We start from the raw sequence: 13855 nt of genomic DNA, 5'->3' as shown, positions 1-13855 counted from the left end.
ATGTGGGTAAATATAAAAGATGATCCTATTTTATTTAAAAGCAACCCATTATTTTAAAATAAAAATTATAGCATTGTGTCATGCAGTTTAGAACATTCATAGTAAAATACATGCTGACAATAGTACAAAGTGTGAAAGAGGGATACAGAAATGTATTTGTGGTGAGGATCCTGCATTTTGCATAAAGTGGAGCAATGCTAATTCTACAGAGGTTGTAAGTTAAAGATGCAGCTGTAATCTCTAGAGCAACCACCAAAAATACAAGAAATTATAGCTAACATGCAAACAGATGGGAAAATAGAATTTCTTAAAAGAAGTTTAATCCAAAAGGAAACAGAGAAACAAAAAAGAAATGAAAATGATAGGAAACAAATAGCAAAATGGTAGACTTAAATCCACCATATGAACAATTACATTAAATATAAATGTGTCAAATATTTCAGTGGAAGGCTAGAGATGGTTCAACTGGATAGAAAAGCAATACCAAATTAAAGTATGTTTACAACAGAAGCATTTTACATAAAAACATGAAGAAATTGACAGTAGAAGGGTGAGAAAAATTACTATGCAAAGAGTATTTCTAAATAAGCTGATGTGGCTGTACTAATATCAGATAAAGTAGAATTCAAGAAAAGTAACATTATCAAGAATAAAAAAGGTCACTTTATAATAGTGAAAGAGTCAGGAAGACATAACAATCTTAAATGTGTATGTACCTAATAATCCAGCTTCAAGATATACAAAGCAAAAACTAATAGAACTAATGGGAGAAATAGAAAAATACATAATCTGTGTTAGAAAGTTTGACACTCGTATCTATGAAACTGACACAAGTAATAAATACTATGGGGGATATAGAAGATACAAATAATATTATCAAACAAATTAACAAAATAAATATTTCTAGAACATTATACCCAACCACTGCAGAAAGTATGATTGTTTCAAGTGGCCATAGAATGTTCACCAGGATAGAATAAATGCTGGGCTATGAAATATGTTTCAATAAATTTCAAAAGTATACTTATAGAGTACATTCTCTGATCAAAATTGAACAAAATTGGAGATCAAAATTAATAAGCTGTCTAGAAAACACCAATTATTTCATAGTTAAATAATATACTCCTCAATAATGCATGGGTTAAAGAAGAAATCAGCACTTAAATTAGGAAATATTTCATAGTTAATAACATTAAACACTCAACATGTAAAATGTTCCAGATACATGTTAATATGTTGCTTAGGAGGAAACTATTAGCTTTAAATACAGTTAAATGATTATGTTAAGAAAAGAAGAAAATGTTCAAATCCAAGCTAACCTCATAAACAAGGAAGAGACAGTCACACTAAGCCTTAGAATGTAATTAAGACAAAACAGAAATTAATGAAATAAAAAATGACCCAATAAAATTTTCTTTTAAAAATTAACAGAGACAAATATTGCTGTTTTGAAGGGACTCATTCATCTGATAAACTCCTAGATAGTCTGATCAAGTAAAAGAGATTAAAAAACACATGTTACCATTATTAGGAATAAAAGAGGAAATGCCACTATAGCTCTTACATTCATTAAAGGGATAAATAAAAATATTACGAACAACTCTTGGACCAAAAAAAATTAACAAAGCAGATAAAACAGACACATTCATTAGAAAATCTCTCTTCTTGTGTCCTTTTTTGATTTTGTTTTTTCTCAGTGAATCTGATCAGTTTAGCTGGGAAGTGCTCCTACATAACCCCGCATATGTTAGTGTAGTTAAATTAGTAATTACAAAAACCTTCCCACAGACAGAACTCCCTGATAAATTCTAACAAACATTTAAGGAAGAAACCATACCAATCTTATTATAAGCTCTTCAAGAAAACAAAGGAGTAGGGAACACTTTCAAATCATTTTTTTTTTGAGGGCAGCATAACTCTGATATAAATTCTTGAAAGGTAATTATAAGAAAACAAAATTTCAAAATTATATTACTCAAGAACATACATATAAAAACCCTGAACAAAATATTCACAAGTCAACAAAACATAAAAATGCACAATAGGTTATGACCAAGCGGAGTCGTACTAGGGGTAGGGGGTGGCTTAACATTCAAAAATCAATGAAAAAATTGAAAGCCCATCAGCGATTCACCACATGAACAGAATAAAGGAGAAAGAACATATGTCTATATCAACAGACGCAGGAAAAAAAGCCCACATGACAAAAATCAACACGATTCTGTGATAAAATCTTTTACCAATCTAGGACCAGAAAGGAACTTCTTCAACTGGATAAAAGGAAGCCATGTAAAACCGATTGCTAGCATCATGTTTAACGGTGAAATGTGAAAGCACTTGGCAATAGGAGGTTCCAGAATAAGCACTGTGTTACTATGGTGCTAGAAAGCCGAACAATGGTCGCTCAAGGGGTGGGGAGGGACTGAACGGAGGAGGGCTAAAGGGGACTTTTTGGCTTCATGGAAATAAGACGTAGCTTGATCAGTATGCTAATACGGATGAGTATGTTTGTTAACATTCCCATCGTACACCTAAAACAAATGCATTTCACTGCATGCAAATGTTTACTCAGTAATGACAAGACATGTTGCATTTAACTTCTTATTTTCTGTATTTTCCAGATGGCACTGGTCTACCATGAATGATGCAGTCTGTGGTCACAGAGCAAAATAAAGTGGAAACCAGGAGTCTGATGTCAGAACTCTCACCTCGGAAAGAAGACATTAGTTTCATGCTCCTTTCTCTCAGCAAAGAGGAGAGTAACACAAAAGTTCTGAGGAATTTTACATATTCTGCCGACGGAAACGGCAGCATTGGGAATACACGCTGAGGCTGACTGACTTATCGTCTTGCTCGAGCTGAGGGTTCCCAGCTGGGGACGTAAGGGTCCGCTGGCACAGGGCTGTAACTGACCTTCGGGGGAGTTCTACTTGAGCTCAGAAGGAAGAGGATTATCACGTTAGATTTAACCTGGGAACATTCCCAGTGCATTCTGCAATGTTGGGGGTTTCTGGAGGACCGTACATTTGTGTCTATTTTCCTCTTGATTTTGTTATAAACTAGAATAAAAGAAACCTCAAAAACAGTTTCTTTCATTTAATTTATGAGTAACTTTCCTAGTGGGTTAGCACAGCAAGTTGTGAAGCCTGCTTTCCCCCGTCTAGCAGGAGCGTGTGCCTCTGTGTTCGTGAGGAATTTATGTGAGGAAACCACTCCACGGGTGTCCCTGGGGTCAGTGGAGTGCTATGAAGACATTTCTCCAGAAAGCCTTCACTTGAGGAATTCAGTGATCAGAAGTGCCAGACAGGCTACTGCTTTAGAGTAAATTTTGCTTACGTCTCAGGCAGGTAAGGGAGGTGGGGTCAGGGGGCGATTGTTTCTTAAACACCATTTGAAAAGAATGCAGTGTATTAATTTGCCAGCTTATACTAACCAGGAGTTCCTGCCGAGGTCCCACGTGATAAATCAGAAAGAAAGAACTGACCTCACAGGCCGTCTGTAGTCGGGAGAAAACTGACCCCCACAACAGCATCCACCATCATTTTCTTTGCCAGTGAAGCATGTGTTTCCTGTTACATAGGACCAGCCCTAACAGGCAGGACTTGACATTTGGTAGGGACCCAATAAATGCAGAACACATCAATGTCAGTTTCCCGGAAGACGAGGGTTTTAGGAGGCACACTGCATTGAGCACTGGCCAATAATCACTTGCCTTTTTAAAATCCAGCAGGCAGAGCTTGGCTTTCTCTCCAAACTGCCACTTGCACTGTGTGTTTGCATCATATAACTCTCCCGGCAGCTGCTCAGGGTACTTGTACTCCTTCACGGGCTTTGGCTGATCAGCAAGGCACACAGCCTGGGCAGTGCTGAAACAAAGAGGAGACGGGGCTGCTGGTGATGCCAGAACAGTTACAAAGATGTACATTCGATCATGCTTTTTTTTCCTCCAGCAATTTTACAGTGCGTCTCGTATGAAGAAGAGGGGCCGTTTTTCTCCTGAGGGCTAATGTAACATTTATCTTCATTATATTTAAATATAGGGGCCACATTTTCTGAAATCATTCATAATACATTTCACCTTTTCTGGGAAGGCAATCTGTTCTTTGTGGGATTTCTCAAGCTTATCACGGGGAACATGAGATGGGGTCATACAACCAGATGTCCCATGCGAGGAGCTCCTATTAGAGATACGTTTACAGGTACGCTTCTTGCCAGGAACAATAAAAAGATGAAAAAGGGCATTGTAAGTGGCAAAACACAATCTATCAATTTCAAAGACTGGGATTTTCTTTCTTCCTTCCCTCCTTCCTTCCTTTCCTAGGCCAGAGGAAGCCTGCATGATAGCTTCCAGCTTCCAGAAATTCCACGCGGAACACCGCCATGATTTCCACCAGAAATGCTCTATGCTCAGGCTAATTTCTGACTAGATTCCCAAGTCCAGAAGAAAATGAATTCCTGCTTAAGTTCACTAGCAGATGGCAAAAGACCAACGAACTATTTCCTCCTCCACAAATAGGGTATCCTCTTCCCTACCAGAGACATGCTTCCGTATAACTTTCACATTTGGCACGAAGAGTAACAAGTGTTTGCAAATAGCAACTAAATCCTATTTATACATTTTGATAGGCAAAAATTAAAAAAAAATCACCTGTGCGATCACAAGAAATTTAATAACAGTGGACGTGCCTATGCAACCCCAGACTTCCCTGTGTGTGTTTGTCCACCTTGATTGAGAGCCTTTTGGCCCCAGTCTCCAGGGCCCTGGTCCCAGGTTCTTCTGCCTTGGCGCCCACTGATGCATGTCCTTAATTACCATCCGCCTGCACAGAACATGAAGGGTGGCACCGGGCACTGTGGAGGGGACATTCATCACATGCAAGGCGGTCAGCAGCCTTTCAGTAGATTAATCAAAGGCTAGGGAAGGGCTAGGGGCAGTGACTGGCTCGCTGTAAGTGTTTGGTAAATGACCTATTACTGCTGTGACGATCAGGATGCAAGGGTCTGTAAGCAAAGAAAAATGAATAAAAGCATAATTAATGCTCCAGGACAAGCCTGGTCTGGCAGCTTCGGAATTCCATAGCACTGCTCTCTAATGATCTCAAACAATTCCAACACACTAGCTAGATGTCTCCCATTATCTCCATGAAGTTACGCCAGGACTGGCAATATGATCCCCATTCCACAGACAGGAAACTAGGGAAAGTCAGCTAAACTGATTAACCCGAGCGAGAGATTGAATTCTTTTTTTCTTTTTTTTAAAAGTTCACAGGTTCAGGATCTTCTTACAGTTTGGGTTACTAGAACCCATTACTTATTATTCAGCCTCAAAACTCAATTCAAAGAGGACCTCCACTTCTGACTATGGGGGATCAGCACACATCAGACTGATTGTTCTGTAAGCATCATAAAGCTCTCCAAGTAAAAAGGACATAAGGGATGAACATTTCCAGGGCAAAGGAAGGTGGAGACGTGAACCCAACATCGAGTACTATTTTTCTCCTCAAGGAATTTGGTAAGTCCTAAAAAGATGTTAAGATGCCAAAGAGCAGGATGGAAAGCAGTAGTTAAGAGGCTGAGAAGCTAGACAAGGTTTCGGCAACCCGGTGGGACTGAAAGATGAAGACTGAAATCGTGGGTCTGCCAAAAAGAAGGGGCTCTGGTAAACAGAACGTTCACTGAAGCCACAATAGGTCTATAGTAGGAGAAAGCAAACTTAACAGACCGATTTAGAAAGACTGAATGCCAGGTAGACATGAGCTCAGTCCCAAGGTGACTTATAAACTGTAACTCCTTTGTCTGCTAGAAATCAAAGATAGTCTCATTCAGAGCTTTATTTTTGTCTTTAAATTTTTCATTAATGATATCTTTCATTTGTTCAAAATTACCGAGTGTACTAGGAGATGAGACCAAACAATTGAAACCCAAGAGAATATACAAATAATATCTGCAGACTCATAAGGAATCCAGATACTGGAGTGGTTAGAAATGGGATTTAAAATTATTGTGGTTATTATTAGATTTGGGAAAACAGATTTTTAGATGGAGAATTTCACCAGAGAACTAATATATACCATATATACATAGTGTATTGTGAAAAGCTCTAATATTTATACAATTGGAAGCCAAAAAGGAGAGGACAGAATCAAAGAGTCAGAATCGATACTTGTAAACAAAAGGTTTGAAGATTTTCAAAAACTGATGAAAGACAATAAATCAGATTTAAGCAGTTCCAAAACCCCAAGCAGGAAAAAGAACACAAATGGGTACACAATAGGAACTCTGCAGAAAACCTAAGTCACAGAAAAATGTCAAAGCTAACCTGAAAACAAGAGACATGTAAATTTCAAAGGAGCCAGAGCAAGTAAGCACACGGCCATGAGGATGAGGTCAAGTGCACAGACTGGGAGCCGGGAGCCGAAGCAGGGGGCAGATGCAGGAACACACATAGCAACATTGCGATGTGAGAGTAAGCTCTGGTAGGCATCGCATCCGGAAGGATGAAACCGTGTGTAGGTGACACCCTGATCCCTCCAACTGGGCTCCTGCTTGGCCATGTGTGTTCTGTCCCCTTAGCAGGAACAGGTCACGTGGCTAAGCCCGGAGTCAGCAAGGTGGGTGCAGGGGTACAACAGGGAGTGGATACAAGAAGGAAAAACATCTCAGCCACTTTAAAAACAATCGCCCAATATCCACAAGACTCTCATGCACGCTCGATACAAGAGTCAGGTGGCCTGCATGCGATGAGCAAAACAATAAAGCTTGCAGGAGATCATGAGGAAGAATATATTCACGTCTTTGGGGTAAGCAGAGTTTTTGTTGTTTTTTTTTTTCTCAGCAGGGCACAAAAAGTGCTAATCTTAAAGGAAAAATACGAACTGTTTGGAGTCCATAAAAAATCCTTCCATTTATCAGTTTATCAAGAGACACTATTAAAAGTGTAAATACTAAATCATAGAGTGAAAGAAGATATTTGCAATACATATTGTTCATAAAGAATAAAGTGTTCAGTTTCATCATTTGCAAAAAATTTTCTCCCATTCCACAGGTTGTCTTTTTGTTTTACTTATGGTTTTCCTTGCTGTGCAGAAGCTTGTAAGTTTCATTAGGTCCCATTTGTTTATTCTTGCTTTCATTTCTATTGCTTGAATAGACTGCTCTAGGAGAACATTTTTGAGATGTATGTCAGATGATGTTTTGCCTATATTTTCTTCTAGAAGGTTTATTGTATCTTGTCTTATGTTTAAGTCTTTGATCCACTTTGAGTTTATTTTTGTGGATGGTGTAAGGGAGTGTTCTAGCTTCACTGCTTTACATGCTGCTGTCCAGTTTTCTCAACACCATTTGCTGAAGAGACTGTCTTTATTCCATTGTATATTCTTGCTTCCTTTGTCGAAGATTAGTTGACCAAAAGTTTGTGGGTTCATTTCTGGGCTCTCTATTCTGTTCCATTGGTCCGTATGTCTGTTTTTTGTACCAATACCATGCTGCCTTGATTACTATAGCTCTATAGTATTGTCTGAAGTCTGGGAGAGTTATTCCTCCAGACTCTTTCTTTTTCTTCATTAATGCTTTGGCAATTCTAGGTCTTTTGTGGTTCCATATAAATTTTATTATGATTTGTTCTAGTTCTGTGAAATATGTCCTGGGTAATTTGATGTGGATTGTATTAAATCTGTAGATTGCCTTGGGCAGTATGACCATTTTAACAATATTGATTCTTCCAATCCAGGAGCATGGGATATCTTTCCATTTTTTAAAGTCCCTCCTACACTGCTGGTGAGAATGCAGTTTGGTGCAGCCAATTTGGAAAACAGTATGGAGATTCCTCAAAAGACTAGTAATAGACTTACCATATGACCCAGTAATCCCACTCCTGGGCATATATCCAGAAGGAACCCTACTTCAAAAAGACACCTGCACCCCAATGTCCATAGCAGCATTCTTTACAATAGCCAAGACATGAAAACAGCCTAAATGTCCATCAACAGATGACTGGATAAAGAAGAGGTGGTATATTTACACAATGGAATACTATTCAGCCATAAAAACGACAACATAATGACATTTGCAGCAACATGGAAGTCCCTGGAGAATGTCATTCTAAGTGAAGTAAGCCAGAAAGAGAAAGAAAAATACCATATGAGATCACTCATATGTGGAATCTAAAAAAAAAAAAAAAAATTAACATAAATACAAAACAGAAACAGGCTCATAGACATAGAATACAAACTGTGGTTGCCAAGAGGGCAGGGGGTGGGAAGGGACAGACTGGGAGTTCAAAATTCATAGATAGGCAAATGCAGAATAGACAAACAAGATTATACTGTATAGCACAGAGAAATATATACAAGATCTTGTGGTAGCTCACAGTGGAAAAAAAATTTGACAGTGAATATATGTATGTTCATGTATAACTAAAAAATTGTGTTCTACACTGGAATTTGACACAACATTGTAAAATGACAGTAACTCAATAAAAAATGTTATAAAAAAGGGATAAAGTGTTCAGAGTATATAAAGTACTCCCATTACAGGAGATAAGAAAAATCAGAGAGCCTAATTTAAATAAATGCACAACAGATTTGCACTGGCACTTTACCAAAGAGGTTTTTCAGGTGGTCATTAAACATGTAAAAAGGTATTCAGCCTCATTCATTACCACTGTGCCCCGCCACTACAGACCCACAGATTAGCTACAATGGAAAAGACCAGCAAGATCAAGTACTGACAAGGATTTGGAGCATTTGCATGTTCATAACTGCTCGTGGGGCTGTAACTTTGCATAATCTCTTAGAAGCTACTTGGCAGTGTCTACTGACACTGTACATATATATTTATGACCCTGCAGCTCCACTCCTATGTATAATCAGTGAGATATGTGTTAACTGAAAGAATATTTATAGTAACATTTCTCATAGTAGCCAAAGATTGGAAACTCAAACGGCTACCACCAACAGAATGGATTAATAAGTTGTAATATATCCATGCAATTAAAAATAAGTAAATGAATGCTGTATTTTTATGCAGCAACAAGGATGAATCTCATAATCAAATTATTTAGCTAAAGACCCCAGACACAAAATAGCACATAACTCATGCTTCCATTCACAGGAAGTTCAAAAACAGGCAAAGCTAACCTATGGATTCTGTGTCAGGAGAACGGTTATCTTTGGGAAGAGGAGGTGATGATGGGCTTGGAGAAGGGGGCTGTGGGGGGATAACTGTGTTTGTATATATATATATACATATATTTTATATATGTGTATATATATATATGTGTGTGTGTGTGTATATATATATATATATATATATATTTTTTTTTTTTTAGGTTAGTTAACACGTCCACTTACTTCACAGTTACTTTTTTTTGGTAGTGGGAACTTTTAAGATCTACTCTCTTAGCAAGTTCCAAATATGAAATATGGTACTGTTAACTGTGGGCACTATACTGTATGTGACAGTCCCAGGACTCCTTCATCTTATAACCAGAAGTTTGACCATGTTCACCCATGACTTCCCCCAACTCACCAGGCCCTTACAAACTACCAATCTAATCTCTAAGAGTTTGATTGATTGATTGATTTTTAGATTCCATAGAGAAGTGAGATCATATAGCATTTGTCTTTTCTCTGACTTATGTCACTTGGCATAATGCCCTCAAAATCCATCCATTTTTCATAAATGGCAGGCTTTCCTTCTTTCTTGTGGCTGAGTGATATCCCGTCGTGTGTGTATAGACGTAGTATGTATATATATATAAATGCCACATATACATCATATATGTATACTATATACATATAAATATGTAGACCCAGCTTACATCTTCTTTACTCATTCATCTGCTGAAGGACACTTAGGCTGTTCCCACATCTTGGCTACTGTAAATGCTCCGTATTGTGACCGAGATTCACTGTACGACAAGTCTTTGAGCTGTACCCTTGTAATTTTGTACTTTTCTATACGTATATGTTTAACCACAACAAAAATAACATTAATGAAGAAAATAAGGCAAGGTCAGAGGTTTCACAACAATATTTCCAAGTCCTTCTCCTGCTCTGGTTCATGGCTGTAGAGACGTTTTACTTGTGTTCCCTCTTTTTCCAAGTAAGAAAACGGGGGAACCCAGAAAAGGCCATACTACTTGCCAAGGTCAAGGCTTCACAGACCTCATTGCTGACGTCCTGATCTGGACATGAGCTCGGATTCCCTCTGCTGCTCTACTGCACGGCGGTGCCCACTCCCCAGGCTCCAGTCTTACAGGAACTACAATCAGCCATGACTCGTTGGCTTGCTTTCCTTAAGATGAACGTTGCACAGCAGAGCAAGAAATGTATTATGTCCATTTTGCCCAAAAGCATGCTTCATGGGCTCTCAGGTCAAGTCGAATTTTCCCATCGAGCAGGGGGTCCGGGGCACGGCAGGGCCCCCGGGCACCCCTCAGCTCCAGCTGTGCTGTGATGACCTTTCTCGTGTGCTGGTGCAGACTCTCCTGATGGGAGGTGAGGCGTCTTCACTGGTCAGCAGTGCATGATTCAAGGTTTTAAAAAGCAACCTGAGGAAGAGTCCATGTTGTCATTAAGTTTAAAATAATGAACTATAATTGCCCGGAGTCCCAGGCCTCCCAGACACAGACATGAGGAAACGGGATGAGGTCTGTGTCTGCTCATAGGAAATGACACATGTCTTTACTGACGAGGTTGAGGAACTGACTGCGGACACATGTCTGTCCCTGACTCTCCCAAGTATGGAGGAGAGCCGTGCTGACAACTTCAGGCCAGTTGAGCTCCCTTATTATATATTTTTTCCAATACCGAATGCTGGACTGCTAATAAAATAAAGCAGTTTTATCTTTAAAAAGTTAGCCTTACTCACTTTTGGGATCACGTCCAAATAGCCAACTAACTGGTGGAGAATATAACACTATTTTGATTACTTGGAAATAATCAAAATAAGGAAGTCAGCAAACATGTAAAATAAGACAGTCCCAGAATCATTAAGCCAACAAAAAACCAGGACTGATGCACTGTGGACACGTCCAGTCCACAACTGGTCGCTTCACGTGCAGTGAACCTTAGTGAATATGATGAGAGGCTTTCTGGGAAAATGTAATCTTTCAAGAAAACAAATTTGGAAGCAAGCAAAGTCTTGATATTTGTTTATAATTATGTGGACCAAAGAAATTAGTAAAGTCCTTGAAAATAAATGTTTATTACTGTTCGGCTGCAGAAGGCTTTACCGATTAGCACAAAAACCAGCAGGCAGACTTCAGCAGAGCTTACCCACTCAGGATCACCAAACAAAATGGCTTTAAACGCCAAAATCATTCTCGGGGTCATATTCTGATTTGAAGATTACAGCCTACATTTAATGTCATCAAAATGGTTATTCTCTAAACATATAACTGTTTTTTTCCATGAGTTTCCTATCTTTCTTGGCAATTTAAAAACTTTTTCTGGACTCTTCTGTGATGCTGGTTCTCACTGCACGCCGACACTTTGCATCCTTGGGCTTTTCAAGTATTTTGAAAAACTGAAACTGTTCATCTATCTTCCTCATAACCATTAAGATGAAAAAGCAACACTTTTTTAGAAGAATCTAGAAATTTATAGACAGGATTTGGGATACAGAAATCTCAAAATTTTCTTCATTAGTACAGACAAGAGCACTGTGGGCGCATGATGTCTTCATTAGAGAGAGCAGAACCCTTCACACACACACACACACACACACACACACACACACACACACACACAAACTTGAACGGCTGCAGGGAACAGCTAAACACAATGCCAACAACCCCGAACTTGACTCCAAGAGAACACAGCACAGGGAAGAGCAATGCTGGATGGACCCACTGGGTAAGGTCAGTTGAAGAATAATGTGAACACTGCCTTTTCTGATAACAGAAATTTAAAAAAATGATCAAGGATATATTCCTAGAAATAGGTTTATATTACCAGGAAATTATCCACCAAATCCTCAGTCTCCCTGGGTGGCATAAAATCTGGAAAGCAGTCACCATTCCCCTTGCTGGCGCAGTATCTTACCTGAGTTCTCAGCTAAGGCAGTGAGGAAGGACCGCAGCTGTTGGGGGGGGGGGCCCGAGGCTGATGGTTAGGAGGCAGCTCGGAGGCCGTGTTACAAGGCCTGGAGGAGTGATGGCAGAGGCAGCATGAAAGGTGAACCCGCCGCGGGCTCACTGCCCCCGGTGGGCACGGGGGAGCCGCCCATCAGAGAGTGAACACCACACGGGACGTAAAACCAGCAGAAACACTCACATAACCCTCCCCAAATGGCGTGCTAGACACAGACGGCTTAATTTGTGCAACAGAAAAAGAGAAAAGGGGCTGTAATGAAAAAATAAGAAAGAAAGAGAGAAAACCAGGACAGCAAAAGCCAGCGCTCCTGGTGCCTGGGTGGACTGGCAGGACGGAGCCACCCCGGTGTGGGGTCCAGAGGCGGGCATAAGTGGGGAGGGTCACATGCGTGTCATCAGGTGACACGGGGAAGGGTGTGTACAGGTACACGAGGTACTTTCCCCCAATGTTTTCATTTTTTTGTGTTTGTTAACATCTATAAACACTCACTATATGACATATACATATAATTTTCTTATTACAAATATGTAAACTAGATCTTATCTAGATGTATAATATATAAAGTATTATGTGACTATAAAGTATATTTATACATATATAAAAATATTTTTATAAATGCATGCACTTGTATAAATCTATAGTTCTGTTTATATACACACATATACAGTTATATGTTTTTAAATAATTCTATGTGGATAAAAGCTTTGCTTCCCTTACAAAAATTGGTATTTTCCCTAATGTCTGTTAACATGGGCAGATTATGTCTTCCTTCCTGTGTTGGTGTCTAGAAAGGTCTTAGCCCTTTTGCAAGACGGCTCTTTAGGGTCTGTCCATTGTGCGGTTTTCCTCGGTCTTCCTCCGTTTGTTTTTCCCCTCTAGCTGACTTTTTATAAAAATAATTCCACTAATTATTTTCTTGTGATAATCTGTTACAAATACTTAAGGTAAGGCGGTTTTGTTTGCTATTTTTTCCCAAGAGTACAGAATTGAAATGAGTCATAATTCTTAGGCTTCCTTTGCTGAATCGCAGAAACACAAATGTGTTTAGTGAGACCTGGACGCAGTTGTCCATTTCCCCTCACTTCCTGCCGGCATTCGAGGATTTTGAAAATCAGGAAGCACAAGCTTTGTGTCTCCTTTAGAAGAATCAGCAGACGACTGCACATGGGTGGTCTGTGTGAGAGCGCACACCACCCTCCCCTGGGTCTGGTCAAGTACACGTCTGTCTCATGCATGAATGTGTCCTCCCTTCTCAATGAGAGAAGTTATCCTTCTCGGGGCCAAAGAAACAATGATGTTCCTGAAATGACAAAGGTGGACGTGGACAGGTCTCCATGAGGAATGAAAATATCCAACCACTGTCTATTCCAGGTCCCGCCGTCCAGTCCCAGAAACGTGTGTTCAGAAGGGAAGAGAAGGAATCGTGGAGGAGTCCAGGTGGACCCAGCAGCTCAGCTCTCGTGTCCACGCAGCCGGAGCCCTGGGTCGACTTTCAGAGATAAGGCATCTTCAAAGAGATGAGCTGTCTGGCTGCAAACCTGGGAGTTCTACTAACTACCTACTTTCTAAACAAAGACTGCCCCTCATCTTTTTTTTTTTTTAATTGTTTAAATGTTGGTTTACAACATATTAATTTCTGGTGTATAATATAGTGATTCAGTTTTATATATATATATTCCTTTTCATATTCTTTTTCATTATAGGCCATTACAAGATATTGAATATAGTTCCCTGTGCTAGGCAGTAGGACCTTGTTG

The 13855-nt window shown here is 39.5% G+C and overlaps 1 protein-coding gene across 1 annotated transcript in view; it reads right to left on the bottom strand.

Moving 5' to 3' along the window:
* ADAMTS16 (ADAM metallopeptidase with thrombospondin type 1 motif 16) overlaps positions 1 to 13855 on the bottom strand; it is a 153944-nt gene that overhangs the window by 81534 nt on the left and 58555 nt on the right. The window contains exon 10 of the mRNA XM_032469697.1: positions 3713 to 3866. Coding sequence (XP_032325588.1) covers positions 3713 to 3866 — 154 coding nt within the window. The remainder of the gene's footprint in view (positions 1 to 3712; positions 3867 to 13855) is intronic.

This window comes from Camelus ferus, chromosome 3 (genome assembly GCF_009834535.1).
Source record: "Camelus ferus isolate YT-003-E chromosome 3, BCGSAC_Cfer_1.0, whole genome shotgun sequence".
Lineage (NCBI taxonomy): Eukaryota > Metazoa > Chordata > Mammalia > Artiodactyla > Camelidae > Camelus > Camelus ferus.
Note: the sequence above shows the minus strand (reverse complement) of the source record. Positions and strands in the feature narration are given on the sequence as shown.